General features: G+C 51.6%; 1 protein-coding gene across 2 annotated transcripts in view; it reads left to right on the top strand.

Annotated features, from left to right (window-relative positions):
- The window catches only part of TRIM62 (tripartite motif containing 62), a 36,715-nt gene extending 18,444 nt beyond the window's left edge, over positions 1 to 18,271 (top strand). For both annotated transcript variants that reach the window (XM_054463851.2, XM_054463860.2), the window contains 3 exons: positions 3,696 to 3,952; positions 5,284 to 5,399; positions 15,915 to 18,271. In XM_054463851.2, coding sequence (XP_054319826.1) covers positions 3,696 to 3,952; positions 5,284 to 5,399; positions 15,915 to 16,465 — 924 coding nt within the window. In that variant the 3' untranslated portion in view covers positions 16,466 to 18,271. The remainder of the gene's footprint in view (positions 1 to 3,695; positions 3,953 to 5,283; positions 5,400 to 15,914) is intronic.
- Positions 18,272 to 19,689: the final 1,418 nt, after the last annotated feature.

Raw genomic sequence — 19,689 nt, forward strand, 5'->3', positions numbered from 1 at the left:
TCTGAAAGGGCCCCAGCGCCTCCAGGCCCCAGGGTGTTCCAAGGGATGTGGTGGGTTGGGGTGGGGGCTGTTTCCCCAGCCACAGAGCTGAAGGGAGGGGGTTGGGGAAAGGGTGACTCTGCCCTAGAAAGAACTAGAATAAATGGGGTGCACCAGTTGAGCAGAACTTTTCTCTGTGCTGAGAATCGTGTTCCCTTTCATTATCCTGCCAACCTCACAAGAATGTAACCTCCACGAGAGCAGGATTCCCTAAAACCTAGCACAGTGTCTGGCACACAATAAGTAGTTATTAAAAAAGTGATTGAAAAGAAAAAAAAAATCGGCCGGGCACAGTGGCTCACACCTGTAATCCTAGCACTTTGGGAGGCTGAGGCGGGCGGATCACCTGCAGTCAGGAGTTCAAGACCAGCCTGGTGAAACCCCTTCTCTACTAAAAATACAAAAACTAGCTGGGCATGGTGGTGGGTGCCTGTAATCCCAGCTACTGAAGAGGCTGAGGCAGGAGAATTGCTTGAACCCAGGAGGTGGAGGTTGCAGTGAGCCAATATCAAGCCACTGCATTCCAGCCTGGGCAACAAGAGCGAGACTCCATCTCAAAAAAATAAAAAACAACAAAAACAAAAAAACAGGAAAGAAAAAAAATCATTCCAGGTAGGAACTGTTGTTATCTCAATTTTATCAGTAAGGAAACTGAGGCACAGAGAGGTTGAGGGACCAACCTGAAGTCCCACAACTAGAAAATGGTAACTTGGGAGCTTACCATCCAGTCCTGTCAGAGCCCAGTGCATATTCCAGCTGGGATGTCTCCTGGGGTGTCCTGGAAGAGCTATGGCTTTGTAGTCAGCAAGCCAGGTAGGTCAGTAGGACTCATCGGGAATGTACTTGGGGCTCCAGGGGTGGCTGTCACTCTGATGTTCCACTGCTGGCTGCCCTGTCCCTGCCTTTCCCCCTTTCCCTCCCATCCTCTCTCGTCCTTGAGACATTGAAACCCCAGCCTGGAAAGAAGTTGGAGCCTACACCCAGCTCTGCGGAGCAATCTCGGACAAGACCCTTCCCTCCTTCGCCCCTCAAGCAACTCCTGATTGCCAGTCTTGTACCAGGCCCTGGGATGGGCACAGGGGTGCAGAGCCGAGGGAGATGTCATTCCTACCCAGCAGGGGCCCACTTACTAGCCAGGGAGACAGAAAATGTGGGACAATGTATTAAGACTGTTGACAAAAGGCTCTGGGAACATCCAACTGCCTGAAAGAGAGGAAAGTTATCTCTGAAGAGGTCACTTTCAAGCTAGGTCTTGCAGGATGAGTAGGAGTTTGCCAATTGAATACAGGGTTTAGGTAGGGTCATTCTAGGCAGTTGGAGTTGCAATGCAGTGGCACTAGGGAGGTAAGCTAGGTTTAAATTGAGAAGGTCCTTGAATGCCAGACTAAAGAGTTCGGCATTTTACTACGTGTCAAGGAGCTAAAGAAGGTTCCTAAACTCAGGATCATCTGTGATTCAGTTGGCACTTTAGAAGGATCACTCTGACAGTGAGTTTGCTGGCAAAGACAAGAGTTGACTTGTAGACCAAGTGAGTTGGAAAGACCGGTGGGACCCCAGGGGGATGTGTTGGGGAGACTGTTGGAAAAATGGGTGTGGCACTCAGGAGACAGGCAAGGCCATCCATATGGACTTGGGAACCATCCTTAAAGCAGTTCAAGTTGAAAATGGGGGTGGGTGTAGAGGGTGAGGATGGAAGGCGCTGACCTGGATGAGCCCCGAGGAACATGGGAGGCAGAGAGGCAGCAGTCACAGAGATGGGAGGCAAAGCAGAATTTTCAACTAGGAGAGGGTGGCCAGTGGGCTAAGTGCTGCAGAGTGGTCTAAAGAGGAGCCAGAGGAGCAGCTGTGGAGTCTGGGCACCTGTGGAGGGCAGCTCCAGGTGGTACAGGGATGACGGACCCCACCTTCCCTGTCAGCAACATGCCGCTGCAGAGGCCTCCACCCTCCCCGGGTGAGGGGGCTCAGGAAGGCCATGGCAGCCTGGCCGTGCATCCCCAGCCTCTCGTCCACCCCCCTTTGTCTGCCTGGCATTCTGGGTGGGCATGCGCAGCGAGGCTGGCCCGCCGCCAGCAGTTCTTCCTGCAGGCCAGCAGCCGCGCGTCGGGGAGGGAACAGGCCCTAATTGAGCCTTTGTAGAGCCTCCCACAGAGCCCTGGGCACTGAACACAGTGGGGTTTCTGACTCCATGAACTCCCAGCCAGAATCCCACAAAGTAAAATTGCAGAGGCAGGCCCCACATGCTGCTACAGCCTGGCCGCACTTCTGTAGCCCGTGTCGTCCTGACTTAAGCCCTTCCTCATGCGACTCCCTCTGCCTGTTCCCCCCACCCCCAACTGACATCCTGCCCATCCCTCAGGCCTGGGCTCAGAACCCGTCTCTCAATGAAGACTTCCAGGAAACACTTATTAGAATTGCAGTCTTCAATAACCAGGCTCTTTCTCTGCGCCTTGGAGTGCGCACAACAACACCCCCTCATTTCATCTTCACCACAATCCTACAATGCAGTTTTTGTTACCCCTTTCACAGATAAGAAAACTAAGGTTCACAGCTCTTAGGCAACTGACGTTGCCATAGCTAGAGACCCAGAGCTAGAATCCTTACGCAGACCGTCGGGCACCAAACCTGTGCCCTTCACTACTTCACCCTTCCTGAGCCTCACAGTGCCCTTGGGGGCAGAGAAAACCATGAAAGTTCATGCTTACCTCCCTGATCCTGTCCATAAACACCAGTTCTTGTTCCTTAGCCAGAGGGTCCTAGAGGTAACAGGACACAGTGAGTAACCACCAAGGTTTTCTCAACATGTTGCAATTTACAAAGCTCTTTGATGTCTGTGATCTTGTCATCTTTCCTTGAGCCCCCTGAATGAGCCCCATGAATGATTTTTTTAAAATAAAGACTTCAGTCAGGCACGATGGCTCACGCCCGTAATCCCAGCACTTTGGGAGGCCAAGGTGGGCAGATCACCTAAGGTCAGGTGTTTGAGACCAGCCTGGCCAACATGGTGAAACCGCATCTCTACTGAAAATACAAAAATTATCCAGGCATAGTGGCGGGCTCCTGTAATCCCAGCTACTAGGGAGGCTGAGGCTGGAGAATCACCCGAACCCAAGAGGCGGAGGTTGCAGTGAGCCGAGATCGTGCCATTACACTCCAGCCTGGGTGACAGGAGCAAAACTCCATCTCAAAAAAATAATAATAAAAATTTGAAAAAAAATAAAGACTTCACTATGTCCCTGAGGGAACATCTTCACCCTGTCCCCTAGCCCTCACTCCAGCTCCCTCATCCCTCCTACCCCCAAGCCAGAAACCTGGGCATTATACCTAGCTCCTTTCTCTTCTGTACCCCTCTAGCCAAAACAGCAGGGTCAAAGAGGCTGCCCTCTAGATGTTTCTCAAACCATGTTCCTCACCATTGCTGCTGCTCCTCTAGTTCAGGCCTCATTTTCTCACCTGGGCCATTTCATTAGCTATTTAATGGACCACATAGAACATGCCCATCCTTTCCACCATGCCTTTGCATGTGACATTCCCCCCACCACGCGTGCCCTTTCCCACCCTTTCCTCTCTGTGTGTCAAGGCTCTCGATTTCCTCCTTTCACCCAGAGATCACCCCATCTGCTCCCCCAGCCATAACCCCTGACGACTGTCTCCCACAGTCTTCCACCAAGAGCCTGCGGACCACTATTGGTGAGGCCTTCGAGCGGCTACACCGGTTGCTGCGCGAGCGCCAGAAGGCCATGCTAGAGGAGCTGGAGGCAGACACAGCCCGCACGCTGACCGACATCGAGCAGAAAGTCCAGCGCTACAGCCAGCAGCTGCGCAAGGTGCAGGAGGGAGCCCAGATCCTGCAGGAGCGGCTGGCCGAAACCGACCGGCACACCTTCCTGGCTGGGGTGGCCTCACTGTCCGAGCGGTAAGTGCCACCTGCCAGGGGCCCTCCCCAGCTGACCATCCCCTCCTCGACCCATGCTGGGCAGTGGGAGTGGAGGCAGATGGGATCCTTAGCAGAGAATTCTTTCATTCAAATCTTCATCAAACATTTATGGGACATCTGCTATGGGTAGGAGCATGAAGCCTTGAGTATGAAGCCAATGAGGCTTGAACTAGAGGAGCAGCAGCAATGGTGAGGAACACAGTTTGAAAACCATCTAGAGGGCAGCCACTTTGACCCTGCTGTGTTGGCTCTAGGGGTGCAGGAGAGAAAGGATCTGGGAATAAAGACTTCATGTATTTACATTATTATATATGTAATATATTCTGTATACATTACAGATAGTAGGTAACATTTAATAGTGTTTACAATCATATATTATAAATATATTACATATTATTTTATTTGTGATAATGTTGGCATTACGTGTTATTATATAAAGGCTTTATATTACTGTAACCCTCTCAGTCCCTTTGAAAGTCATTAAGTTACCACTGTCATCATCATTTCATGCATGTAGAAACTGAGGCTCCTGCTGGGCACGGTGGCTCACGCCTGTAATCCCAGCACTTTCGGAGGCCGAGGCAGGTGGATTACCTGAGGTCAGGAGTTCAGGACCAGCCTGACCAACATGGTGAAACCCCCTCTCTACTAAAAAAAAACAATACAAAAATTAGCCGGGCATGGTGGCAGGCGCCTGTAGTCCCAGCTACTCAGGAGGTTGAGACAGGAGAATTGCTTGAACCCAGGAGGCAGAGGTTGCAGTGAGCCGAGATCACGCCATTGTACTTCAGTCTGGGCAACAAGAGCGAAACTCCGTCTCAAAACAAAAAAGAAAAAAAAGAAAAAAACTGAGGCTCCGAAAAGCTACATCAGTTGGCCAAGGCCCCCCATCTGGTAACTGGTAAGCCAGGATTCAAGCCTAGGTCTCTGTGACCCCAAATCTTCCCTTAGTAGTAATAACACTTAGTCATTGGTTTGTTGGTGATCAATACTGATTGCTAAGATCATGAATTTGGCGTTGACCATGAGCCAAGCACTGTGCTGAGCATCTGTATATGTTATGCCATGTATTTCTCACAAAAAGCCTAGAAGGCTGATGCTAGCATAGCACCCATTTTAAAGATGAGAAGACTGAGGGAATGGTTAGACAGGCCAGAAGCAGCACAAGCAGGCACATGAATCTGAGTCCCACAGACTTCTCACTCATGACCACGTCCTATGCCAGCTGCCCTGAAGGTGGCTGCGAGGCCCCTGGCATTGGTGCAGGAATCCAGTCCCTGGTGAAGCCCCCTTTCCTGCTCTCCTTCCAGGCTCAAGGGAAAAATCCATGAGACCAACCTCACATATGAAGACTTCCCGACTTCCAAGTACACAGGCCCCCTGCAGTACACCATCTGGAAGTCCCTGTTCCAGGACATCCACCCAGGTAAGGCATGGGTTATCCTGGTCCAGAGCTAAGTGGGGCATGTCCCAGCACAGCCCAGCCCCCTGTGCTAAACACAGCATGGGGCAGTTGGGGTGAATGAGCAGAGTGCCTTGCTGAGCACCTAGTGTGTTCCAGGACCTGTCCTGGGCACTTGCACAATCACTCAGCTCAGTGGACCTTCATAACACCCCATGAGATGGCTAGGTGTGGTGGCTCACACCTGTAATCCCAGCACTTTGGGAGGCTGAGGTGGGTGGATCATGAGGTCAGGAGTTCGAGACCAGCCTGGACAACATGGTGAAACCCTGTCTCTATTAAAAATACAAAAATTAGCTGGGCATGGTGGCGTGCACCTGTAATCCCAGCTACTCGAGAGGCTGAGGCAGGAGAATTGCTTGAACCCAGGAGGCAGAGGTTGCAGTAAGCCGAGACTGAGCCACTGCACTCCAGCCTGGGCAACAGAGCAAGACTCCATCTCAGAAAAAAAGGAAAAAAAAAAACATGAGATAGGTTCCATTAGCAAACCCATTCTCCAGATGAAATGACTGAGGCCTGGACACTTCATAGACTCCTTCTACACAACGGGGTATATAACAGTTCACATCAGGAACTGTTCTAGGTGCTGAAGATACCACAGTGAGCAAAACAGGCAAAAATCCCTGCCCTCACGCATCTTACATCCTAGGGTGTGAGAGAGAAAGTAGACAAAAGTAAATCAGAAAAATACAGAGCATATTAGATACTGACAAAGAATAAGGAAGGGGGCTGGGAAAGGTGAGACAGGATGGAGATTTTAGACAGGTGGTCCAGGAACCAGCCCACACTGAGAAGGAAGCATTAGAGTCAAGGGCTGAAGGAGAGTGAGCCACGTAGGTATCTGGAGGAAGAGTGTTCCTGGCATGGGAAAAGCAAGTGCAAAGGACCTGAGGCAGGAGCACATCTCACTCTCACCAGTCTCCCTCTGTTTCCCAGGCAGGAAGAGCAAGAAGGTTAACGTGGCTGGAGGGAGATGAGTGAGAAGGAGGGTCAAAGTGAAGAGATTGAGAAGGTAGCAGTGGCCAGACCACGAGGGTCTGTAGGCCATTGTGAGAACTCTGGATTTTATGCTGACTGAGATGAGAGCCAGTGGAGGGCTTGGAGCCATGAAGTGATGTGCTGGTTTAAGTTTTTTAAGGATCCCTTTGGCTAGTGGGTTGAGAATAGACTGAAGGGGGTGAAGGATGGGGGCTGGGAAATGGGTTAGGAGACTACTGCATAATCCAGGCCAGAGGTGATGTGGGCGTGAAGCAGGGTGGTGGTAGTGGAGGGGGTGGGAAGGGGTGGGATTTAGGACATATTTTGTAAGGACAGCCAAAAGGATTTGCTAGTGGATTAGCAAATTCAGGCGTGAAAGAAAGAAGACAAGGGAGATAGTAATTATTTCAGCCAAAGTGACTAAAATGATGAAGTTGTAAACCTGTAAGGTTTGTGATGCCAATTAGATATCTCAGCACTGATGTTGAAAAGGCAGTAGGGATGACAAGCCAGCAATACAAGAGGAAGGTCAGCACCGGCATCATTAGCATATGGACAGCATTTAATGAGCCTGGACAAGATCACCTAGGAAGTGGGGGCGGATAGAAAAGACAGAGGGCTGCCCTAACATCAGGAGCCCCGGGACACTCCTAGAAGTCAGGGACAAGAGGGGGACCCAGCCAAGGAGACCAAGAAGGAGCAGTCAAAGGGATAGGAGGGTAACCCAGGTATGTCCTGGAAGCCTGGAGGAAGCATTTCCAGGAGACAGTGGCTAACGGTGACAAAGGCTGCTGAGCCAAGCATGGGAGAACCCAGAAGACACTATTCTCCAGATTTAGCAACAGGGAAGTCATTGGTGGCCTTGATGAGAGCTGGTTGGGTGGAGCAGTAGGGGCCAAAGCCTGGTTGGAGCTGGTCCAAGAGAGGTGGAGGCAATGCTTTAAAGGAGTTTTACTCAAGCGAAGGAGAGAGAGTGTGGCAGTGCTGTTTTTTGTGATAGAAGAAATACAGCATATCTGTGAGATGATTGGAAAGATCCAGTAGAGGGGACAGAATTAAGGATGTAGGAGAGGAAGTTGCAGGAGTGACAGCCTTGACTGCCGCCCAGCCTTGACTGCGATCTGCTGCATGGCTGAGAGCCAGCTTCTGCTGGGAGCCCAGACAGTTCATCTCCAGGAGCCCAGAGAAAGTAGAATAAGTGGGCACCAAAGCCAGTGGGGCACTGGTGGGCGCTTGGGGGATTCTCTTCTGATGGCTTCACATTTCTCAGTGAAGCAGGAAGCAAGATCATCAGCGGAGATGGGAGCAGGGGATGAGAGGTTTGCAGAGAGAGGAGAAGGTCTGAAACAGGCTTCTAGTAGACTTATCAGGTGTTGGGACTAGGAAATCAGTGCCTTCCCAAAATCACAGATCCCCCCAAGGGCAGATTCAAACTGACTGGCAGCAGAGAACCCTGTGTGTTCCTGAGTCAGGCATGATGTCCTTTAGAGAAGAGACCTGGATAGAGAAGTGAATTCTCCCTGAGAAGTGGGAACTGTTATTATCCTCATTTTTTCAGAATAAGAAATGGAGGCACAGAGCTGTTAGGAACTTGTCCATGGTCACGACTTGGAAATGCTACAGCCAGGACTTAAACCCCAACGTCGGGCCCCAGAGCCTGTGCCTTTCCTTACCTACTAAGCTCACTGGCCATTCTCTGACCTCACACACACCAGGAAGGAGGCTGGGGAGACCAAGGCTCAGGGAGGCTCACTGACTCCCTCAGGTCACACAGGGGTCAGAGTTCCTTCCATCTGGCTGGATTCATTCTTCTGTTCCACAAACATCAAAAGTCTCTCAAGGCACGTTCAAGAGTCAGGGGAGGCCGGGCATGGTGGCTCATGCCTGTAATCCCAGCACTTTGGGAGGCCAAGGCAGGCGGATCACTTGAGGTCAGGAGTTCAAGACCAGCCTGGCCAACATGGTGAAACCCCATCTCTACTAAAAATACAAAAATTAGCCAGGCATGGTGATATGCACCTGTGATCCCAATTACTCGGGAGGCTGAGGCGGGAGAATGGCTTGAACCCAGGCGGTGGAGGCTGCAGTGAGCCGAGATCGCGCCACTGCACTCCAGCCTGGGCGACAGAGCGAGACCTTTTGAGATGGAGTCTCACTCTGTCACCCAGGCTAGAGTGCAGTGGCGCGATCTCGGCTCACTGCAAGGTCCGCCTCCCAGGTTCACGCCATTCTCCCGCCTCAGCCTCCCGAGTAGCTGGGACTGCAGGCGCCCGCCAACACGCCCGGCTAATTTTCTGTATTTTTAGTAGAGACGGGGTTTCACCATGTTAGCCAGGATGGTCTCGATCTCCTGACCTCGTGTTCTGCCTGTCTTGGCCTCCCAAAGTGCTGGGATTACAGGCGTGAGTCACCGCGCCTGGCCACTTTTTTTTTTTTGGATATGGAGTTTCGCTCTATCAACCAGACTGGAGTGCAGTGGCGTGATCTTGGCTCACTGCAACCTCTGCCTCCTGGGTTCAAGCGATTCTCCTGCCTCAGCCTCCCAAGTAGCTGGGATTACAGGCACACGCCACTGCGCCCAGCTAATTTTTGTATTTTTAGTAGAGACGGGGTTTCACCATGTTGGCCAGGGTGGTCTTGAACTCCTGACCTCGTGATCCGCCCACCTTGGCCTCCCAAAGTGCTGGGATTACAGGCGTGAGCCACTGTGCCCGGCCTCAAAAAAAAAATTTTTAATTTAATTTAAAAAAAAAAGATCTAAAGATGGTTCCATGTAGCTGAGCAAGATAATGGAAGAAAGAATGAGAAGCTGGCAGGCCCCAGATCCTATAGGGCCTTGAATGCCAGGCTGAGGTGCCTGGACTGCCTCTCCGAGCTGTGACAGACACGGAGCAGGTAGCAGCTGAGGCTAAAAGGCTCCCCAGGCTCCCTGCTCCAGGGCTGTCCTGGGTCAGTGACTGGGGAGGGAATCAGAGCCTCGGATGCACTTTTGCCTCCTAGAGCTTCGTCTCAGCCTCCCAAAGTGCTGGGATTACAGGCGTGAGCCACCACACCCGGCCCATCTTTAGATCTTAAATGAGCCATATTCTCCCTCATCTACACGTTTGCACATGCCGTTCCCTTTGGCTGGAGCCCTCTACACAATCCTTAGTCTTTAATGGCCAACTCTTACTCTCCTTGACATCTTAGTTTACAAACCCTTCCTCTGAGAAGCCTTCCTGGATTTCTCAAGGCAACCTGGGCTTACATGGTCTCACTGTTTTGTCATTGTCTGTGTGGCTGCCTCACTCACTAGACTGTGAACTGTGAGGGTCAGGGGCCAGGTCTGATTCACTCCCAGCAGCCAGCACAGCAAATGTTTGTCAATGAATGCATAAAAAAATGAATGGATCGTAGTCTCAGTTCTGTTTCTAGAATAGCGCCTCATATAAAATAGGTACTTAGTAAGTATTTGTTGACTGAAGAAACTTGCTGCACAGCCTTGAACAAGTCACTGCCCCCTCTGAACTTCAGTTTCTTCCTCTGAAATAGGGATGCTAGTGTTCCCTTCTCAACTCCCTCACAAGTGAGCAAAGGGATGTGGAACTTGCCATCACCCCAGTGCAGGGTTTCTCAACCGCAGCCCCATTGACACTGGAGGCTGGACCATTCCTTGTTGCAAGGCCCCACTCTGTGTTCTGCAGGATGTTTAGTGGCATCCCTGGCCTCTGTCCACTAGATGCTAGTAGCCAGTAGCCACCTCACTCAGTTGTAGCAACCAAAAATGTCTCTGGACTTTGCCAGATGTCCCTGGGAAGCAAAATTGGCCCAGTTGAGAACCACTGCTCCAGAGAAAGCTGCCTGCCAGAGAGGGGCTGAGGGAGGAACAGCCTGTGCTCCAACATCCTGCCCAGAGCAGAGGCCCCTGGGGAGTTCAGAGAGCAGCAGCCTGGTTGGCTGGGCCCCTTCCTTTGTCTGTGGGGCCTGTGAAGTCAGTCTGGCTCCTCTGCCAGCACCAAAGCCCTTTACGTCCAGATGGGAGGGGTGCCCCCAGGGACCTAGCCCATGGATTCTAGCAGCTTCCTGCCTGCCCCTCCCCTCCGGCTCAGGCTTCCTATTGGGTCACCTGAGAACCCCATCCAGCACCTGTCACTCCCCTGCTCTGGCACTTCCAGTCTCCCCCACCTCCCACCCCTCTCTCCCACCCCCAGCCTAACATTAGGAAGCTCTCCTCCAACTGTGACCTTCCTACCTAGCTGGTCTAAATCCCCCAACTCCCAGGCACAAACTGCCTCCCCAGCCAGGCCAGGCAGCCCATTGTCCCAAGGACACCAGGAGCAGCCTGCCTTGCTCCTGCCTCCTCCCCAACCTGGGCTGCTCTCCCTGCCCCCTGCTAATCTGAATCCAGTCATTTTGAGTCCCAGCACGTTCCTTGCCTAGCTGTGTGACCCAGAGCAATGCACTCCCCTCTCTGAACCCCCGTTTCCTCATCTGTAAAACAAGGATAGTTGCATTTCTCTCCCAGGGTAGCTATGCAGATTAAATTATTTGTTTGTAATAATGATCCCGTAACAGTAAGTACTTGATTCCTGTCTGTTTATTGTTATTATCATCATGAATCGACAGATGGTTCCCCAGTCTTTTTTTTTTTTTCTTTTTTTTTCTTTTTGAGACGGAGTTTCGCTCTTGTTGCCCAGGCTGGAGTGCAATGGCGCAATCTTGCCTCACCACAACCTCCGCCTCCCGGGTTCAAGCGATTCTCCTGCCTCAGCCTCCCGAGTAGCTGAGATTACAGGCATGTGCCACCATGCGCCGCTAATTTTTTGTATTTTTTGTAGAGACAGGGTTTCTACATGTTGCTCAGGCTGATCTTGAACTCCCAACCTCAGGTGATCCGCCTGCCTGGGCCTCCCAAAGTGCTGGGACTACAGGCGTGAGCCACCGAGCCCAGCCTCCCCAGTCTTGCTGAACAGGCTTTCTGGGGCCACATGCTGGGAAGAGCATGATGTGAAAAGATCTCAGCTGAAGTTCCAACTCTGCTTCCGCCCCAAGTGGCAGCTTGGGCAAGCCACTTACCCCAGAGTCATCTCCTTGGAGCCTCAGTTTCCTCTTCTGAAAAATGGCTAGAACAATTTGTGCCCCTGGGTCTGTCGTGGTGCTCCCATGAGCTAGTGAGTGTGAGGATGTTTTTGCACATGCCTGCCCTGTACATCTGAGGGACTGAGGAACCAGGTTTTTTAAAGGCCTGGCCAGAGGAAAACGCTGACAGCCAGCCTTTCATGTTCTGTCAAGCCTCTGCATGCTCGAAGCCTCTGTTCTTGAGAACAAAGAAACACAATCCACTCACTGCCAAGCAGCTGTGCTGGGCTATGCCCCGGGAGGGCTTTCTCCGCTGCTTGGGCAGAATGTGATTGCTCAGTGGTGGCCGGGAAACATCTCCTGGGACCTCCACAGTCCATGATCCTTCCTGAATGCCTTTGACCTCAAGGTCTCAGGGAGGCTTAAATGGATGGAGAACACACCTGGAGACCAGACGGGCTGCCTCAGTGTCTGGCTTTTTGTTTTTATAAATCTTGGCGTCCCAGGACTTAGAAATGAGCTCTGACCTGTTAGAATAGTGAGCCCCCGGGGACTGCGCTTGTTTTGCTGGGCCTGTCACCTCCTGCGGATGAGGGACAGATGGAGGGACTGACTTCTCAGAGGGGGAAGGGGTGTTGCCATGCCCCTACCAGGTCCCTTTCTAGTCTGAAGGTTGTTACTCCTGTTAGCCCTAGCCTCGGGGAAGGAGCCCCAGGAGCCAAGACCCTGTGTTAATGATGCGTGCAAGGCCTTGGAGGTGGCTCCAGCCAGGGTGCCACGCCCTGCCCCAGCCTCACCCCTTGGGGTATAGAAGCCTCCTAAGAGTCAGGCCACACCCCCTGCCTAAGAGAGTGGCAGACCCTGCCCCTAGGCAGGCCCAGTGAGTGGCAGGCCCTATACCCATCCTGTCCCCTGGGCTTCAAGCAGTGCAGGTCCACTCGCCAGGGCTGGCATTCGGTGGGTCAGGATTTCCTCCAATCTGCAGGCTCATCTTTGTCTACTGGTCTCAGACCCACTGAGAGCCCCCTTGTCTCCCTCCTAGGGTGCCCTCCCACTCATCAGTGGCACCACAAGTGGCTCACATTGTCCTACATAAGCTACAAGTCTGAGGCTGAGCCCTCATACCTGCTCAAGGGTACCCCCACCCCGCACCGGTCCTTCTGCCCTGAGCCTGGGTTGCTGCCTGTTGCTGGTCTCAAATCACCCAGGCGCCTTAGATCTATCATGCCTAGGTTCCCCCAGCACTCTGAACTGCTGCTGTTCATGCCTGGGCACTGTGCATCGCTCTTCTGCCCCTCCGCTGTCACACCTGGGTGTGTCCACATCCCACTGTCATAGGGGTGACCCTCCTATGTCTGATTAGGTTCCTCTTCTCAATCTAGCTCTTCCCCCTACCGCACACTCCTCCTACAGCTCCCTCCCACTCCCACCTCCCGACCCCACTGTGGGAATTCCGCACATTCCACCAGGCAGGGGGCCCCTGGTTCTGACAAGCTGCCTGTGGCCCGTCAGACCACAGGGTGAAACATCCAGCCACCAACTCAGTGTCCGTCTTCTCTTGGCTCCCCGTCTTCTATGTCCCTGGACAGAGGATTGTGTTTCCATTGACCCCTCTATTCACAGGGCTAATTACTTCCATACAGCCCTCTAAGTCCAAAGGACAGAAACAAAGAGGGTAAAATGCAAAACTAAACTTACTCCTGGCAAAGATCATGGAGGGAACTTGATATAGGTCAGCGGTCCAGTGGGTATACAAACAGAGGCACAGTTCAGGGACTGGCTGTGGCTTCCTGTTGGGGACAGTCCCCATCATTGAGGCATCTTATTTCTGTGCATGAATGCAGCCAACAGAGGCAACTGAAGTAGGGGGAATGCTCCAGCCAAGCATAACCATGTCCCCACTTCGCCAGTAAAGGAAAGAACCAGAGAGCTGGATGTCCAAAACCCCAAGGAATGGAGGCGATTCCTTCTTCCCACTTTTCCTCACCTGTCTTGCTGTTGCCTGGAAATGGTCATTCAGGCTAAGGAAAGCCAATCCCACTTTCCTCCTTCTCCTCTGGCGGGTTATCAGCTCTTTCAGGGAGCAGAGAGTAAACAGAGGTCTTAACAAGGGTTCATGAAATTTTTAGTCAGACCTGCTAAGCCGGTGTGGCCAGCCCAGAGCCAGGTGATGCAGCCCATGCCACCTGCCCAACACAAACATGGCCAGTTTAATTTGGTGAGTCTTTCCGGAAATGTGCCACATGCCAGGCCCTGGGCTGGGCTCTGGACACACAAGGGAGAGCCCCATTAGACAGTACACGGTCCTTGCCCTCTTGGTGCAAATGGGGAAATAGGGCAAAATGTGATCACAGAAGATAATACCCCACGCCAGTAGCAGGGCACAAATAAAGCTAAAGAATTTCAGGCCAGGTACAGTGGCTCACACCCATAATCCCAGCACTGTGAGAGGCTGAGGCAGCAGGATCACTTGAGGCCAGGAGTTCGAGACCAGCCTGGCCAACATTGCGAAACCTCATCTCTATGAAAAATTTAAAAATTAGCTGCGCATAGTGATGCATGCCTATAGTCTCAGCTACTCAAGAGGCTGAAGCAGGGGGATCACTTAAGCCTAGGAGCTGGAGGCTCCAATGAGCTATGATGACACTACTGCACTCCAGCCTGGATGGCAGAGTGAGACCCTGTCTCTATTTTTTTTTTTTAAAGAAGAAGCCAGTGCAGTGGCTCATGCCTGTAATCCCAGAACTTTGGAAGGCCGAGGTGGGCAGATCACCTGAGGTCAGGAGTTCAAGACCAGCGTGGCCGACATGACGAAACCCTGTCTCTACTAAAAATACAAAAAATTAGCCGGGCGTGGTGGCGCGTGCCTGTAATCCCAACTACTCGAGAGGCTGAGGCATGAGAATCACTTGAACTTGGGAGGTGGAGGTTGCAGTGGGCCAAGATCATGCCACTGCATTCCTGCCTGGGGGATAGAGCAAGACTCTGTCTCCAATAAATAAATAAATAAATAAGAAAAAGAAGAAGCAAAAGGAACTTCAAAGGACAGAATGAGCACATCTGCTGGGAGACGAGGAAGGCTTCCCAGAGGGTGGGCCTTTTGAATTGAGCCTCTGGGGGTGGTTGCAACAAGCAGAGAGGAGGAGGTGGAGGGAACCATGTAAGCAGAGGCTTTGGACCTGAGTGGAGTAGGGGGCAGAAGTGAGAGGTTGGCTGGAAGAAAGGACTGGCGCTAGATTGCAGACAGCCTTGGTTAGTCCTGGCTCCGCCAATATTTGCAGATGACCTAAGTTTGTCATGTCTCCCCTCTGCGTCTCAGTTTCCTCATCTGTCAAATGGAAGAGTTGGCCTAGAATTCATGGTTTTCAATCTTTTCAGACCCATTGTCTACTTTTCATAACAAATCATGTGTAATATCTCAAAGATAATATAACCTTTTTATAATTTCAAGTGTAACCTTTTCACAATTTCAAGTGTTGTGTGTGTATATGTACATAGATACATACTCTGACTATTAATATGAAGGAAAATAGAAGGAAATTATTAATGAGAAAATATTTTGTATGTCAGCATGTAGACGCTCACCCACAATCACACTAGAAAACCTAGCAAAGCAGCCAGGTCCTCTCATCATAGGTAAAACACCATCCTGCCTCAAATGCCTATACAGGTAGGTTGTCTCAGTCAGTGGTGTTGCCCTTAGGGATGTATTTTCCAACAAAACAAACAGTTCTTAGGGAAGTTCCAAACAAAACAAATGCAGCCTTCCCTTCATTTACACGGTGGTTGCATTCTGAAATATTCAGTGTATATTAAAACTGCAAAAAATTATTTCATGTTTATACATGAAATGGAGTTAGGTTATAGTTTCTGATCCTTATAAAAAAGATTTTTCATCCACATGAATGTCTTCTGGGACACGTGAAAATCACTGGGAGTTGGGGAAGGTGTGGGGCAGAACTTCCCTTTGCAGAACTGTCCTGTCCATTTCGTGGTCTTTAGCATCCTTGGATCCCAGCTGTTGTTAAGACAACCTGAACACACTCACCAATTTCCCCATTCCCCCTAGGGGGCAGTAGCAACTGGATCATCTGGAAGCTCCCTTCCAGCTCTAAAATTCTCCAATTCTAGGCCTCATTCTGGTTAATTCAACAAACATTTGCCAGTGCCCACTATGTGCTTTGCCCTGGGCATCAGGCAGTGAATAAGCAGCTGTAGCCCCTGCTCCCCTGCAGACAATATCTGGAAGGACCTTAACCACCACCCTTCCATTTTACAGAGGAGGAAGATGAGGCCCAGAGAGGGCAGACTTGTATTCAAGGTCACACAGCAGGTCAGAGGTCTCCTGCGTACCAACCAGAACTCTGCCCTCAGGAAGGTACTGCATGGTGGGTCCACAGCCTTCTCCCCACTCATCTTCTCTCCCTCCTCCAACCCCCACAGTGCCAGCCGCCCTAACCCTGGACCCGGGCACAGCCCACCAGCGCCTGATCCTGTCGGACGACTGCACCATTGTGGCTTACGGCAACTTGCACCCACAGCCGCTGCAGGACTCGCCAAAGCGCTTTGATGTGGAGGTGTCGGTGCTGGGTTCTGAAGCCTTCAGTAGTGGTGTCCACTACTGGGAGGTGGTGGTGGCGGAGAAGACCCAGTGGGTGATCGGGCTGGCACACGAAGCTGCAAGCCGCAAGGGCAGCATCCAGATCCAGCCCAGCCGCGGCTTCTACTGCATCGTGATGCACGATGGCAACCAGTACAGCGCCTGCACGGAGCCCTGGACGCGGCTTAACGTCCGGGACAAGCTTGACAAGGTGGGCGTCTTCCTGGACTACGACCAAGGCTTGCTCATCTTCTACAATGCTGATGACATGTCCTGGCTCTACACCTTCCGCGAGAAGTTCCCTGGCAAGCTCTGCTCTTACTTCAGCCCTGGCCAGAGCCACGCCAATGGCAAGAACGTTCAGCCGCTGCGGATCAACACCGTCCGCATCTAGTCCAGGCCGAAGGAGACCACAGCCTCCTGGAACCACTGCCACCTGCAAGAGCCCTGCCCAGGAGATAGAAGACCTGGACTCCGGCCCACCGTGGCCACTGGAGACCTCAGGCCAGTTGTTTACCCTCCAGCCTCCAGTCTGTAAAATGGAGGTTGCATTCCCTACTTCCTAAACTCTCTTCTAGCATCGATGTTCTGTAGCTCTGACCTTGATGGGGATACAGCTTTGATCCAAGGATGTGACATGGCTTCTCCTCAGGGCAACCCCTGCCCAACCCTCATCCCCATCTTCTCAGGGGCAGGGGACTACCTTCCAGTGTCTCCCTCCAGCCCAGCCCTGACCTCAGGAAGTGTCAGAGCATGGCCAGTAGTTGGCAGCCCGAAAGACACACAGCACCCTCTTATGTCCCATGGCCTAAGACTTGCCCCTGACCAAGCTAGTAATGGGCCATTTACCCTTGACCCCAGTCCACAGTGGACACAGGTAGTACCTGGTCCTAGGGTTGCCTGAGAGCCAACTTCTCCTGCCACCCCCACACCAAGAACTATATGGTTCCTACTTTTCCCACTGATCTGCTGGTCAGTGATGATGCTGTGGCCTGTGGAAGGCACCTGGTAGTTGAGTCCACACATTATAGTCATATGCCACCACCTTCCTGCCCACAGGCCCAAGGACAGGGTGAGGGTATACCCAAAGCTGATGCAGAGCCCATTAGCCTAAAAGCAACTGCAGGACAAGCCTCCCTGGATGATCGAGGTCCCCAGTAGCTCTGAACAAGAGTCCAGCCAACCCTCTTCAGCCAGGCCTCTGTGACCTGCTAGGGTGCAGGAGGCTTCCAGAAGCAGTTGTTGTAATTAGGACCCAAGCACTGGGAGGGGCTGTTGGCTGGACCCCTTGTCAGACTTGGCATCTATCTCAGTTAGGATCCTGCTGCAGAAAACAAGAGCTATTTGTAGCTGGTTTAATTAGACAAGGATTTACTACCTGGCCCCTGGTGGCTTGCAAAATTGTTGGAAGAGCTGGAGAAGCAGACTCTGCTGAATTTCCAGGAACAACTCCCAGAGCCAGATTCATCATGTCTGTTGTGACCAGGAAAGCTGCTCCCATATGTAGAAAGCCACCGCGCCAGAAAGCTGCTGACTGCAGAACTAGGCTCCCTCTGCCACGGTCTGTGCCAGCCAATAGATGTCCTGAGGCCTGCCCCTCTCCCACTTCACTCAGTTCCCAAATCTAAATCTTTACAAGAAATTCTGTTTGGGGGAACTTAAGTCAGATCCAGAACCCTGGCTGCAAGGGAGTCTGGGAAATGTCGTTTTCCTCTTTCCAACTTCAGTCATACAAAAAGGCTCACTAGAAGGAAGTTAGGATGGGTGGAGCAAGCCCCACCTGCGTTTTTCTGCCACAGCATCCATCATGAAGAACTTGGGAGAGGGTGGAGTCCACATCTAGGGTTGTCCTGCCCCTTGGCTCTATCCCTGCCCAGAGGTGGGAACTGGAGGAGTGGGCTGCAAGACTGAGCCTAAATGTCTCCCCGGCCTTGACTTTTCTTTCTAGTCCTGGAGCCTAGATTCTGCACTTGGGGTCTCTGACACAAAACACCATCCCAAAGTAGCCAGAAGAGCTAAACATAGGGGGTTCTTACAACGGCTGCCTCCCCGCCCCCAGGCCTCCCTTGGGCAAAACAAATTGTCAGCCCTACCCCAAGCCTTCAACTACCAGAATCTGGGCCACCCCAGCAGTATTTTTATTTAAAATGTTGCCCATTTTACGAGTTATGATCAATTTGTATTAAATTAAAGTTACAGATGTCAGTAGCCAGTTGCATTCATTTTGACAAACACACAGGCCCACCCAGCTCTGTCCTAGGCAGTGCACACACATGAGCACAGCTAATCCACAAAGCAACCCAGCTGGGTAAATGGTATTATGCTCATTTTACAGAGGAGGAAAAATGAGGTTCAGAGAGAAGCCAAGACTTACCTGGAGTCCTATATCCCATGCTGGCAAGTGCCACACCACAAACCTGTCCAAAAACTTACCAGCCAGGGAAGGCTGTCAGTCCTTACCTGGAGGAGAGGTGGTGGTAGTCTTGGGAGCAGGCAGTGGGCAGCTCATGGGGCAGTGGCAAGAGCCTGGTCTCGGGAACCACACAGACCTCAGCTCAAATCCAGGCTCCATCACTGTGTGACTTTAGAAAAATGACCACCCTCTCTGGGACTCAGTTTTCCCACACGGAAGATGAGGATAATAACACCAATTTCACATGATTTAATGGTAAGCTGTAAAGTGCAGTGCACTTAAGGAGGCCCTACCCTATCCCCCCAGCTGCCTCCCAGAGTCAGTGCCTGGAGCTGTATGGGTTTCCTGAAGCTCTGGGCTGGCTCTGACCCAAGAAGTCTGTCTTTCTCCTTATGGCCTGTGACGGGTATGGAACCACCTAGACCAGGACCATCCTGAGGTCCATCCCACCTCTGACTGATGAGGAAGCATCCTGGCTGGGAGTTAGGACAGGCTCTGCATGTGGACACACAGGCTGTGCACACTTAAGTGGAAAAGACTGTCGACTAAAGAAGAAATATCAAGCTTTTAAAGAATTAAAGTTCACTTTACTTAGAAGTCTTACTGACTACTATAGACAGGCCTAGAGCCCAGCAGCGGCCCTTTAGAGAGGTTCTATCAGTCGGGCCCAGGACAGTATTTTAGCCCACTGCTTATATACAGGTGGTGGAGGTTTAGTACACGCAAAATCACATCACACTTGCTCAGAAGTAACATTAAAGCCATTGGGCGCAGTGGCTCATGCCTGTAATCCCAACACTTTGGGAGGCCGAGGCAGGCGGATCACCTGAGGTTGGGAGTTTGAGACCACCCTGACCAACATGGAGAAAGAAACCCCGTCTCTACTAAAAATACAAAATTAGCCGGGTGTGGTGGCACATGCCTGTAATCCCAGCTGCTCGGGAGGCTGAGGCAGGAGAATCTCTTGAACCCGGCAGGCGGAGGTTGCGGTGAGCCGGAGATCGTGCCATTGCACTCCAGCCTCGGCAACAAGAGCGAAACTCCGTCTCAAAAAAAAAAAAAAAGAAGTAACATTAAAGCGGAATCATATCAACGTGTGCATGTAAGAGTGTGTCTGGGCTATAGATTACAGAGGCATAATCATGAACGCCATCAGACGCTATCTTCTACATAGGAAAAGGCAAGGACTAGGTTTATTTATCTTT

The sequence above is a fragment of the Pongo pygmaeus genome, chromosome 1, assembly GCF_028885625.2.
Source record: "Pongo pygmaeus isolate AG05252 chromosome 1, NHGRI_mPonPyg2-v2.0_pri, whole genome shotgun sequence".
Lineage (NCBI taxonomy): Eukaryota > Metazoa > Chordata > Mammalia > Primates > Hominidae > Pongo > Pongo pygmaeus.